The following is a 26,699-nucleotide window of genomic DNA, read 5'->3' as shown; positions in this document are numbered from 1 at the left end:
CGTTTCTAAGTTGATTAAAGGTATTTTTTAGATTTTATAAAGCGTGATCTATTAGGGTGCCCAGAAAAAATGATCCCATTCTCCACAATCGGTTATTGTAAGCATATTTGCCAACTTTGAGTGAAAATGGTTAAGATTAACTCATAAATACCTAACCTGAGCAGACGGAAATAACGTGGGAATAACATTTTTTGATATTTGAAAATACTTTGCCAATAACATTTTATGTTATTTATAACAAGAATTGTTATTCGCCGTTATGATTTTTTTGTTATTTTATTGTTATTGTAATAACAGACTAATACCATTTTTAGTTATTCTTCGAACAAATCTTTGTTATTATTTTTTGTTATTTTAACAACTAATCCGATCATCTCAATAACAGTTGGAGGTATTCTTCCATAACAAAAAATGTTATTCCCAAGTTGTTTTGGCTTTCAATCAATATCAAACCAATAACAAATTTTGTTATGATAACATAAACTGTTATTAGCCTCTTATGCAAAAATGGATTTTGCAAGAATATTCCATAACACTTTCTGTTATTTTAACAGTATTTGTTATTGAAATGGCATGAATTTAGTTATTACCGTCTGTTCGGGAAGCCTGGAGTTGGAAACGGAAACGATTTTTAAACGAAAATTTTTCTCTATGAACACGAGTTTTAAAATTGTTATTTTGGAAAATAAATTGAATTGAATAAATTTTCTGATTTGTTTTAAGGGACATAAAAAGCCAACTTTTCAGAAATTTCCAGAATAGGCAAAAAATCTTCGACCGAAGTATAAATTTTTGAATCAACCCGAGCAGACGGAAATAACTTGGAAATAACAATTTTTGATATTTGAAAACACTAGGTCAATAAAATTTTCTGTTATTTATAACAAGATTTGTTATTTGTTGTCATGATTTTATTGTTATTGGATTGTTATTGTAGGGACCATCCATAAACCACGTGGACACTTTTTTGGGAATCTGTTACCCCCCACCCCCCCTTCGTGGACAATTGTCCATACAAAAAAAAATCTTTTTTATATGGATCGTGGACAACCGCCATACCCCCCCCCCCTAAAGTGTCCACGTGGTTTATGGATGGTCCCGTAATAACAGACTAATAACACTTTTAGTTATTCTTCGAACAAATCTTTGTTATATTTTTTTTTGTTATTTTAACAACTAATCCGATCATCGCAATAACAATTCGAGGTATTCTTCCATAACAAAAAGTGTTATTTCCAAGTTGTTTTGGATTTCAACCAATATCAGACCCATAACAAATTTTGTTATGATAACATCAACTGTTATTTAACCCTTATCCAAAAATTGATTTTTCAAGAATATTCCATAACACTTTCTGTTATTTTAACCGTATTTGTTATTGAAATGGCATGAATTTTGTTATTACTGGTTGGAAAAAAAACGGAATTTTGGAATACTGGTTTAAAAAAAAAAACGAAATACTGGTAAAAAAAAATCAACTACATTTTTCGACGTAAAATCAAATTTGCAATCAAAAAGTTCATATGTGAAGTTTTGATAAAGTACACCGCTTTAAAATTATAGCCTTTTTGAGGTAACTTTTTTGAAAACAGTCTCAGTTTTTCATTTTTTTTAATTAGTGCCCATGTTTGCCCACTTTTTAAAAAATATCATCGAAAAGCTAAAAATAAACTCTATATTTTGATTTGTTGAACTTTATTGAAACGACCCTTAGTTGCTGAAATATTGCCATGCAAAGATTTAAAAATAGGAAAATTGATGTTTTCTAAGTCTCACCCAAACATCCCTCAAATTTTTAATGTCAATATCTCTTAAAATATGAAACATTCTTGAAATGTTCCGATCTCTTCGTAAACAATATTTTCAAAATTTTCAATTCAAGACTCACATTACAAAAGGGCGTAATATTGAATGTTTGGCCCTTTCAAAATGTATGTCTTGATTTTTTTGAAATAGTAATCATTAGTTTCAAAAAAATTAAGATTTGACGAAACCAAAATTATTTTTCAAAAGATTTTTGATGAACGCAAACACGCTAAAAATGATTCTTACTGCAGAGGAATAAATTTTAAATTGATTTCAGCTGATTGCACTTAAAATTGCATAGAAATTTTGAAGTATTTTGGATTTTTTTGCTTCCAGATTGGCTGAGGGAGTGAAATATTTTTTTTATTTGTTTCAAAAATTGCAGGATGTGCAAAATAATGATTTTGTTTTTTCTTTCTAAATTCCAAACAAGTTTTTCATAATTTTATGTCGAGATCCGATTTTTAAAATTATATTCTATTCTTCTTTCTTTTCTTTTTTTAATTTTTCGAATTAAAGATACTGAAGTATTTTATATCAAAAGTAAAGCATTCAGAAAATTTGAGCTCTGTTGAAAAAAAAAGAAAGAAAACTCTTTATTTAAATTTAAGTTCGTATAAGTTCAAGAAAACTTTAAAAACTTTTCCATTTTTTATTATCAAACAATTACTCTAGGAATTTCTTGAGTTCCAGGTTGATGTTATCGTATTTCCTGAGACCGGAAATTTACGCTTTCCTTTGATATTGAAAAAGATTGAAATAAAAACTTTAAGTATGAAATTACGTTTAAATATAAAAAAATAATTTGCCTCATACAAAATATCGCATCAAAGCGTTGGCATAAATGATGAATTTTCCATTGATGTACAAAAACTTAGTTTTAAAATCAAATTTCAACCAAATTTTGAAATTCTGGCTTCGGATAGATTAATAAATTCTGTCAACATAGTGTGGCCAGGTTTGAAAATTTGTGAACTATCAAAACATTCTTAAGTATCTTTCCAACTATGCGTGGATGGTTTGTTATATATATTTTTAAAAGAATCGTAGAGTTTTTTTAAAAAGATCTCTAGGATTCTTTAGAAAAAATATGTATTTGTTTTCTCGACAGTTGTGAAAAGGTTTGAAAATTATATCTGTAAAATTCATTCGTTTTTTTGTGTTTTTGAATGCCCTTGGTTTGAACCATCAAAAAAGCCAAAAAATTTAAAAAAATAAAAACGTTTCTGGGGATTTTTTTTTTAAAAGGTCCAATAAACCAAGTTTTCCGTTTTTGCTTTTAGGGTGTTTTGAAACCGCTTTGAGTTAGGGGTATTAAAAAACACCCAAAAAGCAAAAACTGAAAATCTGGTTTAGGCGTCATCCATAAAGTATGTCACGCTCTAGGGGGGGAGGGGGGGTCTGAGCAAGTGTGACATTGCATGTTATAAGTATAGGAAAAGCGTGACAAAGGGGGGGGGAGGGGGGGTAAATTTTGGCCGATTTTAGCGTGACGTACTTTATGGATGAAGCCTTATTAAAAAAACCAGATTTGCAAAATAAAAATAAAAGAAAAAGGCTTGAATTGTTTATAAGAAAATTTGCAAATGCCCAATCAATAATGGAACTAATCAACGCAAATTCACTTCCATCCATCAAACCCCGCAGGTCATCACGATCTTCTCGGCGTCCAACTACTACGAAATCGGTTCGAACAAGGGCGCCTACCTGAAGCTGGACCCCCAGCTGGACACGCACTTTGTCATGTACACGGCGGCGGCGTCCAAAACGCGCAAGCTAACCTTCCGCCAGCGGGTTGGCCTGGTTGAGAGCTCGGCCCTCCGGGAGCTGGCAGCCCGGCTTCGTGAGCATCGTATGGAGCTGGAGCGTCAGTTTGTAAGCCGGGATCCGCAGGGAGCGGGTAAGTTGAAATTTTGAGTTTAAAGTTCTTGTTTTCTTTGGTTATTTTTTCTTCAACAAAATACTATCTCATCAACAGCATCTTCAACCAAGTCAAAGCCCATTTCTGTCGCAACCCTTTTTCGACGATAAGGTTGTTTATGGTGCACTTTTTAACCCCTTCCAAGACTTTACTCCAAAATTATCGCACTTCCTAGAAAATCACCCAGCTCAGCGCAAGACGAATTGCTTTGTTTTAACACCCACGACCGCACCGTGTCGTCCCTTCAAAATTGTGTGGCATGTGGGCCGCACTGGTGGTGGGTTGCCATTTTGCCAAGGTTTTTGACGTTCTGGCTGTAATAAAGTAGAATAGAAAAGGGGTTTCCATCGGGTGGTTTTCCGCAAATACGAGCTGAATTTGAGGCCGAGGAGGTCGTCGCTGTACTCTTTTGAGACTGGGTTGGGGTGTTCTTGGTTTACGAGTTGGGACTTCTTTGACTTTCAAAGAAGTTTGAAAGCTAGAAGCAGCAAAATAGGGGAAGAGTGGTGACGGTTAAGCGGTTTCTCCAGCAAACGACAGCTTGTCATAGCAGACTTCCTGGGTTTCGTAATTTTCTTGCAGCATGCTATAGTAGAAGAGTTGAGAGAGCACTGTGAAGTTTTCTCTATAATAATTATGAATTATTTAAAATCACCTTTTTGTTTTGATAATTAACGTTTGGAATTTTGCTTGGAAATTAGAGTAGCAAATCACACAAATTTTTGTTAAAAAAAATATTTTTTGAGTACAGTTATCCCATTAATTTGGAGCAGTCTAGATTCTAAAATCTGTTCAATGTTAGAGCATAAGAATTAAAGCAGAAATTGTACTTTAGTTCTCTTTAAATTCTACTCTCCATTTATTCCATGAAATAGTTAAATATTTTGAAAATATTTTTCCAGAGAGATTAAGTGACACTTAAAATTTTGTGTGAAATCATAAAATTATAAAAAAATGTGTTTGAGAAATTAAGAAATGATAGTTGAAATAAGGGTCATTCCATCTGAAGCGGAACAGCATTTGGAAATTACCCTCTCCGATCCTGCTCAAATTTGGCAGGGCTGTTGATACTATCAAAACATGCAAGAATCCCGAATTTCATCCAAATCGGACCACCCCCTCCATTTTTGTACCTCCCCAAAAAATCGACTTTTTGGCGATTTTTGACCAAACCTCCTAGTTTCAAACGACGATAACTCAGGAACCACACATCTTAGAGGGTCGGTCTTAGACTCAATTTTGAAGGAAATTGGACGTAGAATCCATTTCCGTGATCAAAATGTCGATTAATTTATTTTTTCTACCTGTATTGCGCAATTGAAAACTTTAAATGGCCGTATCTCAAAACACCCCAACTTATTTTTTTAATTTGACCTCACCATCGTGTTCCTCGGCCAATTTTACATAAGAATCACTTATCGACAGAAATGAATATGTTTCGTTCCAGAGATATCGAATTTTAAAGTTTTGTGTTTTCGAGATTACCTACATCAGCTTCATTCGCTGCATCTGCTAGAAGCACACAGGCGGGCCGATCAATAACTGCTACCTGGTAATTTATTGAAATAATATTTCATCATAAATAATCTTTACCAAATTGGGCAAAAATTAACTGTAAAACACTGTAGGAAACTGAAGTTTAATCGCGAATAATCGCGAAATATCTGCTCAAAAAAATTTATGAAATGAATTTCTGTGCTAACCCACAGGACAGAGCAATAACGACACACAGTAAAGGGCAGAATTGGATTCCGACGAAGTGAGCAGGAAAATGCAATTAATCTTGTTAGTAACACTGAACAATAAGTGTACGATACATTATTGAGTAAAAAATATGAATTAAAATGAATAAAATTTGTTGATACGCTGTACTCTAGTGAAAAACAATCACAAGGAGTAGGAAAAGGATGTCTGGAAAGTATAAATCTGAAAAATGTAAGAAAATCACAAAGTTTGATCTGCTGCAAAGCGGCTAATTCCCCAAATTTAGTTGCGATGATTTCGACACCGTCCGAACAACAGTGTTTTTTTGTTCTATCACGGCTGCTGTCCTCACGTATAAGGATTTTTTTAAATTAAATGTACCTTGACCAAAATCATCTTTCAATCAAATGGAGCTGGCTAACAATATAAAAATTGATTTAATATGATCAATCTGTTAAACCATAAATCAGATTTGCCAAATTATGGTAAAGTGTCAATAGTAAACTATAATAATGATAATAATAATAATAAAGCAGGTTTTGGGGTTTTTGCTGAATGGCACTATTTTGCTACCGCCCACAATAAAGGCCCTAGTCATGGCCTCGGAGGTACTCTGAAACGGTTAGCAACACGTAAAAAACGGTGCATTCAAAATAACCCAATAAATATTCTTTTCACAAAAATACATTGATCTAGGTAGGTATCAGCCATTTGAATAAATATTTGCGTAAATTTTTGAAATTTAAATTTAATTATTCATCTCCCAGAACACCAGGTAGCAGTAATTGATCGGCCCGCCTGTGTGCTTCTAGCAGATGCGGCGAATGAAGCTGATGTTGGTAATCTCGAAAACACAAAACTTTAAAATTCGATATCTCTGGAACGAAACATATTCATTTCTGTCGATAAGTGATTCTTATGTAAAATTGGCCGGGGAACACGATGGTGAGGTCAAATTAAAAAAATAAGTTGGGGTGTTTTGAGATACGGCCGTTTCAAGTTTTCAATTGCGCAATACAGGTAGAAAAAATAAATTAATCAACATTTTGATCACGGAAATGGATTCTACGTCCAATTTCCTTCAAAATTGAGTCTAAGACCGACCCTCTAAGATTTGTGGTTCCTGAGTTATCGTCATTTGAAACTAGGAGGTTTGGTCAAAAATCGCCAAAAAGTCGATTTTTTGGAGAGGTACAAAAATGGAGGGGGTGGTCCGATTTGGATGAAATTCGGGATTCTTGCATGTTTTGATAGTATCAACAGCCCTGCCAAATTTGAGCAGGATCGGAGAGGGTAATTTTCAAATTTGCACTTTTTCGTGCACAGTTGAGATGGAATGACCCATAATTTAAATGTTTCCTATCCATGTTAAGATGAAAAGTATCACAATTATTTGGAGTGTCCAATTTCGATGGTTATTTAAATATTTGTTTTCTTTTGTATGATATAATTTAGTTTTTTTTTTTCAATAAAGGTGACGTTTTATTCTTATAAAATAAAATTCTCACTGACTATTTTCTTATCCAACAAAAAAATAGATGTTGTGTAGTGCGTTCATCCCAGTAATTTCAGGATCAAAGTTCCCGGGATTTTTCGAAACCCCTGGAACTCCAAATGCCGGGAGTTCACTTTTTTCTCGCGGGAATTCCCGAAAAAAAACCTAATTGTTGTTTGGAAATTCAGATTGTGTTGTGGAAATAGATGAACAATTGAATACTAAGTAATTGATAGGAATTTTTTTCTGGTGACATTATAAAAAATACAAAACATATATTTATAAAAGACATATTTTATTTGAATCACGTTGGATTGAAAATTGAGTTTCATTTGAAATCCAAAGCACAACAAATAATAATAAAAAGTAATTTCTTTTAAGGCCGATGCAAATATTTTTCAACGTTTTATCTTTTGTTTTCAAAAAAGTAAGATTTGACGAAATAGAAAAAAAACTAGCAAAAACAATTTTTTTTTCTATACTATAGAAAACAGTTTCAGCTGATTGCACTTAAATTTCTATTGAAGTTTTGAAGTTTAAAAAAAATATTTTTTGAAAAAAAAAATTATTTATATTGAAGTGCAGATTATAACTATATTGTAGTATTGAGCTTTATTTAAAGCTTGGAAAACATGATAAATATTATGGAAACATAGATTTTGTGATTGCTTCAAAAATTTCCCGGATCCCAGGAATTCCTCAGATTTACAAAATATGTTTCCCGTTTCCCGGGAAATTCAAAGCCCGGGAAAATTGGATGCCTTATTGTTGAGACTGTCAACTTGAGAGTTTAAATATTGTGAAACTAATAATTCATAAATTAAATTAAACTTTAATATCAGTTACATTGCAGTGTAATGATTGCACTGATGCAAAAATGAAAGAATAATAACTTTATTGTATTTTTTTTGAATTTCTAAGTAACTTATCAAAAAATCCTAATCGAATTTTCTCCGAACAGAAGATCACCCCTGAATTAAAAAAATCTGTTCCAGAAATGAAGAATGCTTGGAATGTATAAAAGTGCAAGACTTATTTTTTTTCTTAAAAAGTGGCATTTTTTGTTCTTAAAAAATTCAAAATTGACCCACTATGCCAGAAGCGACGCTGTATACACTAAGGTAGTGAAAATTATTGCACCGACTCGGGCGACCATCAAAGTGATAACGAAATGGTAGGAAAAGGGTTGAGTCATATAGTGGAGTACCAACACACTCACACATAAATGTTCGCAAAATGTCGTCACAAGACGGTAGGGTTGGACCGCACTTTTCCTCACATAACAAATTTGATGAATGGGCTCAAAGTTTTCCACTTTTCTCCCATCAAACGTGAAGGTTTCAGGTACACTCGAGCAATACTTTCAAGTCGTTTGGAGCAATTCCTCAAAGTTGTTATCGGAATGGCCGTTCTTATCCAAATACACACACACTAGGGTGGTCCAAATCCGGACTTTTTTGGGGCTACCCCTTGAAATCAAAGATTGACCCATCACTAGGCTAAATTCCAAATTTGAGCTCATTCTGACCACGGGAACCCCTCCCTTCAATCGCTTAAAGTTTGTATGGGAAAAATCGTCAAAATGTATGGAGAAAAGCAACTGTTTTACTTTTTTACCTGTGGAAGGCGCCATAATTATCCGATTCTTACCATTTCTCAAATGTAGAACCTTCATTAGGCGTCATCCATAAAGTATGTCACGCAAAAATCGGCCAAAATTAACCCCCCCTCCCCCCTATGTCACACTTTGTGACACAAGGCTGAACCCCCCTCAAAAAGTACGTCACATTTTGCCAGACCCCCCTTGTTTTCGATGGGATTTTTTATATTTTTAAACTCTCACAATTTTGGTATTTTTAGCAATTTTAATATGAAAAAAAGTTAAATTATTCTAATTATTCATTTTTTAGAATAAACATTGCGATATAAAAAACAGTTTTGTATCTTTTAAAAATTAGGAGACCTGGTATAACATTCAAGTATTAAAAAATCTTGAAAACTGTTTTTCACAGCTTTGTATCTAATAAGGTCAAACCATTTATAGCAGTTTTCTTATGAAAACCCTGCTTTCAAAAGCATTTATTTATATCAAGCAAGAATTTGCAAAATATTGAAGTTCCAGCTGAAAAAAATGTGACTATATAATAAATTATAATGTGATACGTCATCAGGGATAACATTGGGTCTGGGGTGAGTTTGGGTCATACAAAAATGCAGAAATTTGTATGACCCAATCACCCCCCAGACCCAATGTCACCCCTTATGACGGTGCTTCTAAATATTAGCAAGCAAATAATTTTAGAAAAGAGGATTTAATTTAATTGTATACATTGCAAATTAATATTATGCAATAATAAAAAAAAAACTAGCGTGACGTCACAATCTCGCAAACCCCCTCTCCCCCTTAGTCACATCTTGTCACACCTTCGGTAACCCCCCCTCCCCCCCTAAGAGCGTACGTACTTTATGGATGACGCCTTAAATTTAGAACAACTTTCCCGAAGACACAATATTTTTAGGATTTTTTCCCGCGAAGCTATAAGTTATATTTTTTAAATTATGTCAAAAATAAAAAAAACTGCGCTGAAAAAAATAGTTTAAAGAAAAGACAATTAAAAGAAAGTTTAAAGAAAAGGCTCAATTAAAAAAATACAGCAAATGTCATGAGAACAGGGTTTGTTTGTTTTTCCAAGCACTACACGCAGTTTTTCGTATATGCTAAAGAAACATGACAATGATTCAATTATTTGAAAAAAAATCTTCAGGTAATACAAATGTTGTTCCTTTAGGTAGTTTGCTTTAACAAAAATATACTTTAGTACAAATCAGAACAAATCAAGGCAATTTTACAATTATTGCTGCAAATTTTCATTCATACTCTCTAAAATTATTTTTTTATTCTTTCTGGAAATTTCTTTCTGTGTTCCTAGACCACCTGCAACAAATATTGCAACTGTTTATCATTTTTTTTTCAGTTTACCTTTAAATTTTTCGTTTCAGGAAACATCTCTTTCTGCACAACCGTTAACAACCTTCAGATCTTGCAGTTGCGGCCTTCCTTTAAGATACTCTTTTGGATTCAGTTTTTAAAAAAAATCTAAAGAAAATTCCTTCCTTTTTTATCTAAAAAAAACTTCATGGTATTTCTTGTAAAAAAAGCAAAGCAATCCACTTTAAAGACCCCCGGGTCTTTTGTGGGCTCTGTTGCAAGTTTCTGCTCATTTCTAGGCGTCCGAAGGATTTGTGTGGTGAGTCACCCAAATCCTCTTTTACGCAAATGGACCGACGTTTTACTTCCCCATCCGATAGAAGGCATGGTATTTCTTGTGACAAAAGCAGATAAATTAAAATCCAAAACGTTTGCAATTAGGTTTGGATCAGAACAGATGACGATTCATGGATGAACTAATTCATCAAATTTGTATTCTCTCTCACACGCTCTTATAATATGATATCTATTGTTGTGTTTTTTTTGTTTTGTTGTTCACATATTACATTTGATTTTATATCTCAATACAAACCGACTATTTTTTGTTGAAAATTATAATTAACATGCCAGGAACGCAGCGACGACGACAAAAGTCCAAGCCGAGAAACAGCGCGCGCTTGTAGGTAAACAGGCAGGCAGGCAGGCGAGCAAGCTCGTGAGAGAGTTTGAACCTGAGAGAGAGCACGTGCGTGTACGAATTGGAAATAAACATCGTTGTTAGGTAGCCCCTTAAGGCTGGCCGCGCAAAAATGGCCAGTTTTGGGCGCTAATAACTTCGCGGGAAAAAATCCTAAAAATATTGTGTCTTCGGGAAAGTTGTTCAAAATTTCTACATTTGAGAAATGGTAAGAATCGGATAATTATGGCGCCTTCCACAGGTAAAAAAGTAAAACAGTTGCTTTTCTCCATACATTTTGACGATTTTTCCCATACAAACTTTAAGCGATTGAAGGGAGGGGTTCCCGTGGTCAGAATGAGCTCAAATTTGGAATTTAGCCTAGTGATGGGTCAATCTTTGATTTCAGGGGTAGCCCCAAAAAGTCCGGATTTGGACCACCCTAACACACACGTGACATAGTTTAACTTCAATTAAGTAGAGAACTCTTTTTTCGATCCCCCTTTTCCATACGTACTTCCAGACTAAAAAAAAAACTAATAAAAATTACGTCGAGGAAAGCGTCGATTAAAAGCTACTGGAAGTCGATCGTACTTTTCTAGGAAAGGGTAATTTTGAAAAGTTTTTTCTCTTAAGAAAAACAACAAAGCAAAAAAGTGAACCGTTACAAGAACACTGCTCGCTGACTTTGGAAACATGACTTTGTTGTTGCTTGACTTTGAATCGTCGTACTAGTAGACAGAGGGAGGCTGGCTTTAATTATTTGGTTTTTGTTTATGAAGGTGCTGTCTGGTGGTGCGTTTAACGACTTTTTGCCTTTTTAAGAATTTTTACGATGAAGACAGCCACACTCTTTTTACGAGATCTGAAACTTTTGCAAAGTGTTTCAAAACAAACCTTCTGTTAGCAAAGTTTGGATTTTTTTTGATTCAAATTTTAATCAATTTTCACAGTTTAGTGTCAAAATTTCAAAAAAAAAAATCATAGCACTAAGACTTTCTTTCTACGGTATTCTATCTGTACTATTGATCAGGATTGATTTTTGCTGGAAAAAAGAATCTAAAAAATTACTCCAATATGACGTAACCTTAAAAGTAAACAAGCAGGTCATTCCGCTCACCCTCAATGTAAACAAACACAAGAGTGAGATGATATGAGTAAGATTAGATTTTTTATTACAGTCATTGTGAATAGTTCTTTTTCAACACGTTTTGGAACGTTTTGTAATATTTTTCAGTTTAATAGTTGGTTTATTTTTTAAAGATTAAATGAGAACAAATATTTAAAAAAAATGAAAATTTGAAGATAGTGTACCAAATTCTACTACTTTACTGATACTATCGACTTCTTTTAGCAGTACCTAATTAGCCTCAACTAAAAAGCCAAAGGGTAAGAAATGTCTTATCTAGTCCGTCGGGACCTTAAACAGCTAGGAGAACAGCACAATTGGATAGGAAATGACTACAAACTCGGTGATGAAAATGCCAAAGAGTCAAGTGCCCTTATTAATCCTTTCCCCTGACCCTTGTCAAACCGTTGATGATTGACGTTGCTCTTGTGGGTGAATTTATGCCAATAACAGAATTTCATGAGGTAATATAAGCAAGCAATCCTTTTGGCTCTTATCAAATCAGAAACCGTAAACATGTTTTTCTTCAATTCTTCCAAGTATTATGCCCACATGTTTTGCATATAAAAAGTGAACTATACGAGTTTATTTATTGCCCCCCAAGAACGCCCTCACTTTTGTATCACATTGCTAATGCTGTGCTGTTGACGTTTTCCCAGCACCAACCGCAGTGACACTATAATAGCATCCCTCGTTATTATGCAGCTACATCTTGGTCTACCGGACGGGGGAAGAGGGTGGCGGAGGATGTCCATCTCTATACTTGGTTGTGGACCATCATTATGGCACTAAATAAAGCATAGCATCTTTACTGGCAGTTCGTTTTGTCGGTTCCTCTTTTTCATTGATTGATCCTTTTTTTCTAGGAAGAAGTGGGAAAAGCTGGGATAATAGGAGGTCAAAAAAATTGACATTATGTCACACACCATAAAATCAGGCATAACAAAAATCACTGATTGAAAAACTGTTCCTCTTAATTCCTGACGTTACTAAGATTTCAAACGCATATCGATGCTTCTGTTCTCTCTTATCTAGATAGTAAAACCCGGAAAACCAGCAAGCTTAGTACAATAGAGCTCTGGAATGTGCTCTACAACTTTCCCGAAGAGAGTATGGTGCTAACTTGCTCCTGAAAGAAAATACAGCGTCCTCAAAACTCGTCTAAAATGTGATTATCGAGCTTAATTGGTTTTTTCGAACCATTTTTAGTGCAGCAGTTGCCGTTGGTAGTTTGATAAAACACTTTAAAACCAAATTATGTAATGGGTAATTCTCTACCAACTCACACGAAATCGGGAAAAGTTGCCCCGACCCCTCTTCGATTTGCGTGAAACTTTGTCCTAAGGGGTAACTTTTGTCCCTGATCACGAATCCGAGGTCCGTTTTTTAATATCTCGTGACGGAGGGGCGGTACGACCCCTTCCATTTTTGAACATGCGAAAAAAGAGGTGTTTTTCAATAATTTGCAGCCTGAAACGGTGATGAGATAGAAATTTGGTGTCTATGAGACTTTTATGTAAAATTAGACGCCCGATTTGATGGCGTACTCAGAATTCCGAAAAAACGTATTTTTCATCGAAAAAAACACTAAAAAAGTTTTAAAAATTCTCCCATTTTCCGTTACTCGACTGTAAAAATTTTTGGAACATGTCATTTTATGGGAAATTTAATGTACTTTTCGAATCTACATTGTCCCAGAAGGGTCATTTTTTCATTTAGAACAAAATTTTTCATTTTAAAATTTCGTGTTTTTTCTAACTTTGCAGGATTATTTTTTAGAGTGTAACAATGTTCTACAAAGTTGTAGAGCAGACAATTACAAAAATTTGATATATAGACATGAAGGGTTTGCTTATAAACATCACGAGTTATCGCGATTTTACGAAAAAAAGTTTTGAAAAAGTTACTTTTTGCGTTCCCCTTTGTTTCGTCGTCCGTGTCTGTCGCGGGCGACCATGAACGGCCATGATCGATGACGACCAACTTTTTCAAAACTTTTTTTCGTAAAATCGCGATAACTCGTGATGTTTATAAGCAAACTCCTTATGTCTATATATCAAAATTTTTGTAATTGTCTGCTCTACAACTTTGTAGAACATTGTTACACTCTAAAAAATAATCCTGCAAAGTTAGAAAAAACACGAAATTTTAAAATGAAAAATTTTGTTCTAAATGAAAAAATGACCCTTCTGGGACAATGTAGATTCGAAAAGTACATTAAATTTCCCATAAAATGACATGTTCCAAAAATTTTACAGTCGAGTAACGGAAAATGGGAGAATTTTTAAAACTTTTTAGTGTTTTTTCGATGAAAATACGTTTTTCGGAATTCTGAGTACGCCATCAAATCGGGCGTCTAATTTTACATAAAAGTCCCTTTGACACCAAATTTCTATCTCATCACCGTTTCAGGCTGCAAATTATTGAAAAACACCTCTTTTTCGCATGTTCAAAATGGAAGGGGTCGTACCGCCCTCCGTCACGAGATATCAAAAACGGACGGACCGTGATCAGGGACAAAAGTTACCCCTTAGGACAAAGTTTCACGCAAATCGAAGAGGGGTCGGGGCAACTGCTGTGTGAGTTGGCGGAGAATTACCCTAAACTATTGAGCAATTCTCTAAGAAATCGGTCTTTTTAGAATTTTAATTTTTGTATTTTTTATTCGACTGAAACTTTTTGGTGCCTTTGATATGCTCAAAGAAGCCATTTTGCATCATTAGTTTCTCCTATAATTTTCCATAAAAATTTGGCAGCTGTCCATACAAAAATGATGTATAAAAATTCAAAAATCTATATCTTTTGAAGGAATTTTTGATCGATTTGGTGGTTCGGCAAAGTTGTAGGTATGGATATGGACTACACTGAAAAAAATGATACACGGTAAAAATTTTTGGTGATTTTTATATAACTTTTTGTCACTAAAACTTGGTTTGCAAAAAAAAAACACTATTTTTATTTTTTTATTTTTAGATTTGTTTTAGAGGACATTAAATGCAAACGTTTCAGAAATTTCCAGGTTGTGCAAAAAATCTTTAACCAAGTTATACATTTTTTAATCAATACTGATTTTTTCAAAAAATCGAAATAATATCATGAAGTTTTCCGTACTTTTCGAAAAAATATTTTTTTGGAATTTTTAAAACAATACAAATATTTAAAAAGTGTGTTATATTGAATGTTTGGCTATAATTTTGAAACCGTGTACGATATTAAAGTTTCCTTAAAGTACTTTTAGAATGCAAATTTTGATAAAGGTAAAACATAATTATATCTTTTGTATACAGTTTGCTAGAACCAATTTGTTCCTTAGCTTCCCGGGCAGACGGTAATAACAAAATTCATGCCATTTCAATAACAAGTTCTGTTAAAATAACAAAAAGCGTTATGGAATATTCCAGAGTTCCCAAATGAACCGGTTAGGCTAGGTTCACCTATAAACTTGGTTCGGCTTAAACCTCTCTTTGTGGTTCACTCCTGGTTCAGTGAACCATGAACCATGGCTTAAGCCAGGCTAACCAGGCTAATGAAAACCATAGCAATAATGCTACTGTGTAACAAATATTATTGTGTAACAATGTTACAATGTAACATTCATTACACCGTAACATTGCTACACCACAACATTCGTTACACCGTAACATTCTTTACACCGTAACATTGTTACACCATAACATTGTTACACCGTAACATTGTTACACCGTAACATTGTTACACCGTAACATTGTTACACCGTAACATTCGTAACACCGTAACATTGTTACACCACAACATTCGTTACACCGCAACATTCATCACACCGTAACATTTTTACACCGCAACATTCGTTACACCGTAGCATTCGTTACACCGTAGTATGATTACACCGTAACATTCATTACACCGTAACATTGTTACACCGCAACATTCGTTACACCGTAACATTGTTACACCGCAACATTCATTACACCGTAACATTGTAACACCGTAGTATGGTTACACCGTAACATCGTTACACCGCAAAATTCGTTACACCGTAGTGTGAGTACACCGTAACATTGTTACACCACATCATTCGTGACACCGTAGTTTGGTTACACCGTAACATTGTTGCACCGCAACATTCGTTGCATCGTAGCATTCATTACACCGTGACATGCGTTACACCATAATACTGTTACGGTGTAAGACTATTACGGTGTAACAATGTTATGGTGTAACACTGTTACGGTGTAACACTGTTACGGTGTAACACAGTTACGGTGTAACACAGTTACGGTGTAACACAGTTACGGTGTAGCACTGTTACGGTGTAATACTGTTACGGTGTAACACTGTTACGGTGTAACACTGTTACGGTGTAACACTGTTACGGTGTAACACTGTTACGGTGTAACGAATGGTACGGTGTAACAATGTTACGTTGTAATCATACTAAGATGTAACGAATGTTACGGTGTAACAATGTTACGGTGTAGATTTAGGGTTAAACAGTGTCACGGTGTAACAAAGCTTGCAGTTTAGCCTAACATTCTTTGATCAGGTTCAAGCCAGGTTCAAGCCTGGTTCAAGCCTGGTTCAAGCCAAAGGTTCATTTTGGCTAGCCTCGCCTGGTTTGAACCAAATGAACCATGGCTCACGGCACTCGGTAAGCCTGAGCCGACGATGCTTGCCGAGGTGTGGTGTGAACCTGAACCAGAAAAATGAACCTAGCCTAGCCGACGGCTTAGGCTCGTGGGAACACTGGAATATTCTTGCAAAATCCATTTTTGCATAAGAGTTGAATAACAGTTTATGTTATCATAACACAATTTGTTATTGGTCAGATATTGATTGAATGCCAAAACAACTTTGGAATAACATTTTTTGTTATGGAAGAATACCACCAACTGTTATTGGGATGATTGGATTAGTTGTTAAAATAACAAAAAATTATAACAAAGATTTGTTTGAAGAATAACTAAAAATGTTATTAGTCTGTTATTACAATAACAATCTAATAACAAAAAAATTATAACGACGAATAACAAATATTGTTATAAATAACATAAAATGTTATTGGCCTAGTGTTTTCAAATATCAAAAATGTTATTCCCAAGTTATTTCCGTCTGCTCGGGTTACATGATTTTTGATCATTTAAAACAGATCCAAAATCGAGAATTTGCAATAATGGTCACAAATTGGGGGACAAAAACTATTTAAAATAATTGTTATGCCCCATTTGTTTCGTCATCGTATTTTGTAACAAAATTCTAGTCGTTTTTGAAAGCTCTTCAAATCCTTTTACGGCTTCTTTCTGGGAAAAAAGTGGTTCCCACACGTAAACTATTATCATTTTTATCTATCCCCGTGATAGAAATGACTGCTTTGCAATGATAATCATCCCTTATCCTTGGGTGAAGGTGAGCGATAAAGGTGCGCGCTGAACGGGTTACGAGTTACGATTACGGTTACGATGATGCTAGGACCGAACGGGTGTACGAGACTCGGATCTGGATGGATGGGACGTTCCTTTTCAACATGGTTCTCCATTCGGCGAAAGAAGTGATGGTTTCGTGCTGCTGCACACGTACAGCGTACAAAGACCAGCAATTTCCGAGATGTTTTCCTCATCTCGTTTTAATCTGCTATCGATTCTGCATGTTTTATCATATTTTGGCATTGAGACTGCAGCAAAAAAAAAAAATTGAAAATTTTAATTCAATTTTAAATTAATTCATTTTTCTGAGAAAACTTTAGCTTTCATAAATTTAACAAAATTTTGAATGAAAATCTTTTACTGTTCCCATCAGGAGTGCTCACCATCACCAAGTGGTGCGAGGCGCTGGAGGCGGCCACCAACCTGGGGTTGCCCTGGCGGATGCTGCGGGACAAGCTGGCCCCGCTGGACCACCCGACGGCGGCCAGCACCACGGCCGTGGCGGAAGTCAGCTACCGCAAGACGCTCCACCTGCTCGACACGGATTCGTTCGTAAGTATTTTTGTATTTTATTTTCCAATTATCTTGCCTTTTGTATTTGGTTGTAGATTAGATAATTACTTTCCAAGCTATTTTCGAATAGATTGATAGAGCTTTATTTTTAAATGAAAGATTATAAATAAACATGAAATTGCTAAAGATTACTCATTATTTCTTTCTCAAACCATTCATTTCATATGGTAAGCATCATTTGAACTTCTATGATTTCATTTTCAAACTTGTTTTCTTATTCCCGTTTCACTCCTCTACTAAAAATTTGCTAGTTTCTTTGATGTTTGTTTTTAACAACCCTTTTTGATCCTTTTCATAATGAGTGTGTCACAATGTGTAATTAAGACTTTTAAGAATAAATTTATTACACACAAACAAACGAATGATTGCATATTTTTTGTTTAACTTAACATCATTCTTATCCTGTTACAAATATGATATTTGGAGTAATTTTATCTTTTTTATCTGTATTGTTGACAACAATTTGAAACATTAGTTTTTGGCTTCATTAAGTTTCTCTTTGAAAATATAATATTTTATTTTATCACAGATATCAATGTACATTGAACTCAAAACGAAAATACAAAACAAAAATCATTTTTCTATCGTTTAGATTTCGATCCAGTAGAGTTTCCTTTCAAATATTTGTCTACTTTGAAATTAACTTTAACCGTTTCTTCTCATTCAATGGCAATATTTGACTCAAACATTTAAATAGATTTGAATTCCCTCTTTCGCTCTCAAATCTTCTATGACATTTCCACAACCTTTTTTTGGACTTGCAATTTATTGAACTTTGTCCTTCACAGAATCACCAAGTGCATCCTTAAGAATTCTAAAGCAGTAAAAATCTCTTCCAAAGTAAACAATTTTCGTCGCTCTGTCGTCGTCCGGTGCACGATTTTTTTATCGCTCAAAACCTACAATCGCTTTCTTCTTCTTCTTTTCCCTGATCTATTGCTTGATTCAACTTTTCCATCCAAGTGATTGGCTCCACACTCTGGTATCAAACTCTACGTAGATTCCTAGTTGAAACGAAGGGAGCAAAAAAACGCGACCTGTGTAACTTCATTTCCAGTTCAGAAGATCAACTTTGCAATTCTGATTGAGGAAATTTCAAACGGAATTCGATGTCTGCTGCGGACAGCGACAATGCAAACGGATTGAGTTCGGATTGACTTTGGACAGAGTTTGTAATAGAAAAATTGGGAGTGGGCTCTAGTACCAGTTAGTTTTTTCGGAACAATACAACAAAAACAAAAACAAAAACAAAAACAAAAACAAAAACAAAAACAAAAACAAAAACAAAAACAAAAACAAAAACAAAAACAAAAACAAAAACAAAAACAAAAACAAAAACAAAAACAAAAACAAAAACAAAAACAAAAACAAAAACAAAAACAAAAACAAAAACAAAAACAAAAACAAAAACAAAAACAAAAACAAAAACAAAAACAAAAACAAAAACAAAAACAAAAACAAAAACAAAAACAAAAACAAAAACAAAAACAAAAACAAAAACAAAAACAAAAACAAAAACAAAAACAAAAACAAAAACAAAAACAAAAACAAAAACAAAAACAAAAACAAAAACAAAAACAAAAACAAAAACAAAAACAAAAACAAAAACAAAAACAAAAACAAAAACAAAACAAAAACAAAAACAAAAACAAAAACAAAAACAAAAACAAAAAAACAAAAACAAAAACAAAAACAAAAACAAAAACAAAAACAAAAACAAAAACAAAAACAAAAACAAAAACAAAAACAAAAACAAAAACAAAAACAAAAACAAAAACAAAAACAAAAACAAAAACAAAAACAAAAACAAAAACAGAAACAAAAACAGAAACAAAAACAGAAACAAAAACAGAAACAAAAACAGAAACAAAAACAGAAACAAAAACAGAAACAAAAACAAAAACAAAAACAAAAACAAAAACAAAAACAAAAACAAAAACAAAAACAAAAACAAAAACAAAAACAAAAACAAAAACAAAAACAAAAACAAAAACAAAAACAAAAACAAAAACAAAAACAAAAAAACAAAAACAAAAACAAAAACAAAACAAAAACAAAAACAAAAACAAAAACAAAAACAAAAACAAAAACAAAAACAAAAACAAAAACAAAAACAAAAACAAAAACAAAAACAAAAACAAAAACAAAAACAAAAACAAAAACAAAAACAAAAACAAAAACAAAAACAAAAACAAAAACAAAAACAAAAACAAAAACAAAAACAAAAACAAAAACAAAAACAAAAACAAAAACAAAAACAAAAACAAAAACAAAAACAAAAACAAAAACAAAAACAAAAACAAAAACAAAAACAAAAACAAAAACAAAAACAAAAACAAAAACAAAAACAAAAACAAAAACAAAACAAAAACAAAAACAAAAACAAAAACAAAAACAAAAAAACAAAACAAAAACAAAAACAAAACAAAAACAAAAACAAAAACAAAAACAAAAACAAAAACAAAAACAAAAACAAAACAAAACAAAAACAAAAACAAAAACAAAAACAAAAACAAAAACAAAAACAAAAACAAAAACAAAAACAAAAACAAAAACAAAAACAAAAACAAAAACAAAAACAAAAACAAAACAAAAACAAAAACAAAAACAAAACAAAAACAAAAACAAAAACAAAAACAAAAACAAAAACAAAAACAAAAACAAAAACAAAAACAAAAACAAAAACAAAAACAAAAACAAAAACAAAAACAAAAACAAAAACAAAAACAAAAACAAAAACAAAAACAAAAACAAAAACAAAAACAAAAACAAAAACAAAAACAAAAACAAAAACAAAAACAAAAACAAAAACAAAAACAAAAACAAAAACAAAAACAAAAACAAAAACAAAAACAAAAACAAAAACAAAAACAAAACAAAAACAAAAACAAAAACAAAAACAAAAACAAAAACAAAAACAAAAACAAAAACAAAAACAAAAACAAAAACAAAAACAAAAACAAAAACAAAAACAAAAACAAAAACAAAAACAAAAACAAAAACAAAAACAAAAACAAAAACAAAAACAAAAACAAAAACAAAAACAAAAACAAAAACAAAAACAAAAACAAAAACAAAAACAAAAACAAAAACAAAAACAAAAACAAAAACAAAAACAAAAACAAAAACAAAAACAAAAACAAAAACAAAAACAAAAACAAAAACAAAAACAAAAACAAAAACAAAAACAAAAACAAAAACAAAAACAAAAACAAAAACAAAAACAAAACAAAAACAAAAACAAAAACAAAAACAAAAACAAAAACAAAAACAAAAACAAAAACAAAAACAAAAACAAAAACAAAAACAAAAACAAAAACAAAAACAAAAACAAAAACAAAAACAAAAACAAAAACAAAAACAAAAACAAAAACAAAAACAAAAACAAAAACAAAAACAAAACAAAAACAAAAACAAAAACAAAAACAAAAACAAAAACAAAAACAAAAACAAAAACAAAAACAAAAACAAAAACAAAAACAAAAACAAAAACAAAAACAAAAACAAAAACAAAAACAAAAACAAAAACAAAAACAAAAACAAAAACAAAAACAAAAACAAAAACAAAAACAAAACAAAAACAAAAACAAAAACAAAAACAAAAACAAAAACAAAAACAAAAACAAAAACAAAAACAAAAACAAAAACAAAAACAAAAACAAAAACAAAAACAAAAACAAAAACAAAAACAAAAACAAAAACAAAAACAAAAACAAAAACAAAAACAAAAACAAAAACAAAAACAAAAACAAAAACAAAAACAAAAACAAAAACAAAAACAAAAACAAAAACAAAAACAAAAACAAAAACAAACCCAAACCCAACGACTTTTTGGGTGCACCTGGAATGCAGAATGTTTTTCTTTAAAAAAAATTTCAAACATTTTGCACATTTGGTTTTCTTTTATTCTTCAGACTTTTTGTGTTTAACAGCTACCAGTGTTGGCTTATCACAAATCCACTTTTTCATGTTTCTCATAACATCAATGAAAAAAAAAAATCAATTCATCTGTAACTCAAAGCCAATCCGTTTTCTTTACCTTCTGCAAGACTAACTCTTCAAATCACCTTCCGCCTTCACATGACTTACTCACTGTTTTTTCCCCTTCCCCCACCGCAGAAATCCGCCCAGAACGGGACCGCTTCCGTGGCCGAGTCGCTGTACAAGAACAAGAGCAGCCTCGAGACCATCTTTCGCATCCTGGACAAGGACAACTCGGGCCAGATCTCGCTCGAAGAGTTCGGCGAGGCGTGCGCCCTGCTCGAGAAGCACTTTCCGCACAACACCCACGAACAGCTGCTGGACATGTGCCGCATGATGGACATCAACAAGGACGGGCTGGTCGACCTGAACGAGTTCCTGGAGACGTTCCGGCTGTGCGAGAACGCCAAGGAGCAACTGCTGACGCAGCTGCAGGAGAAAGCACTCGCGACGGTGGCGGAAAGCACCGACGAAGATCTGGACGAGGACCAGCAGCAGCACGGTAAGGGCAAGAGGGCCTCGGGCAAGGGAACCAACGGGGACGCTAAAAAGAGGACGGCGACCAACGGTCGAAAGCCCGGCAGTGGTAAAAAGTTTGATTCTTCCAAAGCAGCTGAAGATTCGGAAGATTACGAGGATTACGAAGCGAACGAGCAGACGGAGCAGGACAAGTTGAGACAGAAGCAGGCCAATTCGGCCAGTGCTGCTGCCAGTGCGAACGGTACGGTTGTTGGGGCAACGGTTAACGGGAAGGGTCACGGGGTGGAGGGTACCTAGGGGGGACTGAAGGGGGTGCAGGAGCAGGATGAGGTGGTGGATCCGAGGGGAAGTGTGGTGGAGAAGTAGGTTTGAGGGTGTCGAACGTGGTGCGACTTTTGAATTGAAGGTAAAAATTTTAGGGGGGAATTTGAATGGAATCAAAGGACACTCTGTTGATGTTAAAGAATGATGACATTTAATTATTTTGAAAAAAATGGAAGATTTTTCTTAGCGTCAAGCGAAATCCATAAATAATTTCAGATAACATCAGCAGAAGTTACAATAGTTTTTTTTCGGGTCCATGCGAAATTCATGGTTTCCGGCACAGATATTATGTTAATTAACATTTTGACAGAATCGGCCACATTTAAAGATTTATTTAAGAACGATTCTTTTGTACATTTATAATCTAAAAACTAACTTAATCCACCTATGTGGTTGATGCCTTCCTCACTTTTTACCAACAATGGGTAATATGAGTGGTTTGGACACATATTTCAGCTATTTTTTTAGGTCCAGAAAAATAAGTACACAGATATAACTTAAGTTGTCAGAACTCGAGACAGGGTTGCCAGATTTTCAATGTTGTGGACTCGTTGGAAAGGTCTCTCGATTATCTAGCCAACGATGGGTCGGATGATGGATCCGGACATCGTTTACATGCATTTAAGTGAGATCCGGCTTCAAAAAAGTACATAATTATTACTTAAGTAGTCATAACTCGAGACAGGGTTGCCAGATCTTCGATGTTGTGGACTTGTTGGTAAGGTCTCTCAATTATCTAACCAATGATGGGTCGGATGATGGATCCGGACATCGTTTACATGCATTTAAGTAAGATCCGGCTTCAAAAAAGTACATAAATATCACTTAAGTGGTCATAACTCGAGACAGGGATGCCAGATTTTCAATTATGTAGACTCGTTAGAAAGGTCTCTCGATTACCTAATCAATGATTGGTCGGATGGTGGTTCCGGACATCGTTTACATACATTTAAGTGAGATCCGGCTTCAAAAAAGTACATAAATATCACTTAAGTGGTCATAACTCGAGACAGGGTTGCCAGATCTTCAATGTTGTGGATTCGTTGGAAAGGTCTCTTGATTACCTAACCAATGATGGGTCGGATTATGGATCCGGACATCGTTTACATACATTTAAGTGAGATCCGGCTTCAAAAAAGTACATAAATATCACTTAAGTGGTCATAACTCGAGACAGGGTTGCCAGATCTTCAATGTTGTGGATTCGTTGGAAAGGTCTCTTGATTACCTAACCAATGATGGGTCGGATTATGGATCCGGACATCGTTTACATACATTTAAGTGAGATCCGGCTTCAAAAAAGTACATAAATATCACTTAAGTGGTCATAACTCGAGACAGGGTTGCCAGATCTTCGATGTTGTGGACTTGTTGGTAAGGTCTTTCAATTATCTAACCAATGATGGGTCGAATGATGAATTCGGACATCGTTTACATGCATTGAAGTGAGATCCGGCTTCAAAAAAGTACATAAATATCACTTAAGTGGTCATAACTCGAGACAGGGATGCCAGATTTTCAATTATGTAGACTCGTTAGAAAGGTCTCTCGATTACCTAATCAATGATTGGTCGGATGGTGGTTCCGGACATCGTTTACATACATTTAAGTGAGATCCGGCTTCAAAAAAGTACATAAATATCACTTAAGTGGTCATAACTCGAGACAGGGTTGCCAGATCTTCAATGTTAAGGATTCGTTGGAAAGGTCTCTTGATTACATAACCAACGATGGGTCGAATGATGAATTCGGACATCGTTTACATGCATTGAAGTGAGATCCGGCTTCAAAAAAGTACATAAATATCACTTAAGTAGTCATAACTCGAGACAGGGTTGCCAGATCTTCGATGTTGTGGACTTGTTTGAAAGGTCTTTTGATTACCTAACCAACGATGGGTTGGATGATGGAACCGGACATCGTTTACATGCATATAATTGAGATCCGGATAATTGTGAAAACACATTTTTATACATAACTTTTGAACTACTTATCGAAACTTCAAACAATTCAATAGCGATGTATGGGACCCTAAACCAAGTCGAATGCAACTGGTTTGACCAAAATCGGTTCAGCCAGTGCTGAGAAAACTTGGCAAGATTTTTGAACACATACATACATACACACACACACACATACACACACACACACATACACACACACACACATACACACACACACACACAGACATTTGTTCAGTTTTCGATTCTGAGTCGATATGTATATATGAAGGTGGGTCTTCGAGCTTTTAATAAAAAGTTCATTTTTAGAGCAGGATTATAGCCTTACCTCAGTGAGGAAGGCAAAATGCTCTTTGTTACAAAAAAAAACCTATTTTTCAGGCTGGTACAAATTTTATTTAAAGTTTTTGTCTTTCCTATGTAAAAAGAAGTCATTCTGACAACCCTGTCAAAAGTTATGACCACTTATGTATAATTTATACACTTTTTGTAGGCCGGATCTCAGATACTACGATGAAAATGATGGATAATTAATAAGTTGATTAGTAAGTCATTTGAAGGCTTGATTTATGTGAGGAAGGCACCAAACACCTGAAGGTGGATTAAGTAACGTTTTTTTTATTTTAGATTTTATTGTTATATTGTAAAGTACTTAAAAATATACCATATGTTAAAGCTAAATCGAATTTGCAACTGTAAAGTTATGGATATTTATTTTATTTTTTTTTCTTTTTTGCATTTTGTGGCTTAATAGATGTCTTTAATATTTCCCAAAAAAAAGAAAACGTTTATTGGGAGTTGAAAAAAGCGGTTTGTCCGTGTACTATTTTTTCTGAAAAGTTAACCAGGGCAAGTGATTTTTCGCTATTTCGCGGAAGCCACGGAATCTGTAAAATTTGCCCTTGGCTGTGAAAAAAATACACACAATTTAAAAATAACGTATTTTGGAAAAAAAACACAATATATTACATTATCGGTATCAAGTAATCAAAAAATTTTCATTCAATAGCAATCATATTTTTTGTGGAATACTCCAAAATTTTCACTAAACTACGTATTTTCAAATAATTGGGGTTATTTAAACATTTCGTAAGTTAAAACACAATTTTTTGGAAATACTCAAAATTATCACAAAACTAAGTATTTTCGAAAAAATAATCTAATTTAAAGTATTTTACAAAATGAGTATCAAATGATTGAAATTTTTTATACATTTCGATAGCAATATTTTTTTTGTGAAATACTCAGAATTTTCACAAAAATAGGTTTTTTTCGAAAAAAATACTCAAATTTTCAGTATTTATCAATATGGGTATCAAATAATCAGAAATTTCTCATGAATTTTGATAGCAATAATATTTTTTGTGAAATACTCAGATTTTTTCATACATTTCGAAAGCTTTAAAACATTTTTTAAAACTTAAAAAAACGCATTGCTACATTTTTTTAAATACTAAAAAAATATTTTTTTATTGTAAGAGTTTTAAATGATCGAGATTTTTTCATCTTTTTTGGTAAGTAAGAACACATTTTATTCAAAACACTCGAAATTTTCACAAAACTACTAACTTTTATAAAAGTATTTAAAATTTCAGTTATTTTTAAATCCGATTATTTGATACCCATATAATAAAAACTGAATTTTTTAGTATTTTTAATAGTACTTTGTTTTGTGATTTGAGCAATTAAAAAAAGCTATTGAAATGTATGAAAAGTTCTCAATCATTTTATGCCCATTTTGAAAAAAATAACACTAAAATTTCAGTTTTTTTTTTTTTCAAAAAGACGTGGTTTTGTGAAAATGTTGATTATTTTACAAAAAATATTATTGCTATCGAAATGTATGAAATTTTTTTCCAACATTTGATACCCATATTGAAGAATACTGAACATTTTAGTATTCCTTCAAAAATACGTAGTTTTGTGAGTTTTTTAGAATTTTCAAAAATGTGTTTGAAAAATCCCGATCATTTGATAACCATAAAGAAAAAACAATGATTTTGAGTATTATTCGGAAAAATGTTTTTTCAAAATACTGAAAAATACGTATTTTTGTGAAAGTTTTCATTTTATTATTATTGCAATGGATAGTTGACATCATCCCGATTCCAAAACACTGTTATATTTTGAAGTTTGGATGATTTTTCATAGGATTATAGCCAATGTCTCCCATATAGCCAAAATACCATAAGCTCTGTGCCTCGGTTATGCACAATTCCACAAAATTTCACAATATTTCAAAAAATTGTACACATAATATTTATTTTCTTAAATTTTTTGTGTAAAGGGGTTATATTTTGTAAGTTTAACAACTGCTAACT

The 26,699-nt window shown here is 33.2% G+C and overlaps 1 protein-coding gene across 6 annotated transcripts in view; it reads left to right on the top strand.

The window, feature by feature from the left end:
* Positions 1 to 26,699, top strand: part of LOC6034691 (serine/threonine-protein phosphatase rdgC) — a 127,284-nt gene that overhangs the window by 98,185 nt on the left and 2,400 nt on the right. For 3 of the 6 annotated variants that reach the window (XM_038253558.1, XM_038253559.1, XM_038253563.1), the window contains 3 exons: positions 3,454 to 3,706; positions 17,433 to 17,611; positions 21,752 to 22,587. In XM_038253558.1, coding sequence (XP_038109486.1) covers positions 3,454 to 3,706; positions 17,433 to 17,611; positions 21,752 to 22,390 — 1,071 coding nt within the window. In that variant the 3' untranslated portion in view covers positions 22,391 to 22,587. Of the gene's footprint in view, positions 1 to 3,453; positions 3,707 to 17,432; positions 17,612 to 21,751; positions 22,588 to 26,699 lie in introns of those variants that run through there. The other 3 variants (XM_038253562.1, XM_038253561.1, XM_038253560.1) reach the window with 3 other exon arrangements.

Source organism: Culex quinquefasciatus, chromosome 2 (assembly GCF_015732765.1).
Source record: "Culex quinquefasciatus strain JHB chromosome 2, VPISU_Cqui_1.0_pri_paternal, whole genome shotgun sequence".
NCBI lineage: Eukaryota > Metazoa > Arthropoda > Insecta > Diptera > Culicidae > Culex > Culex quinquefasciatus.
The sequence above is the reverse complement of the archived record's forward strand: the minus strand, read 5'-3'. Positions and strand labels throughout refer to the sequence as shown.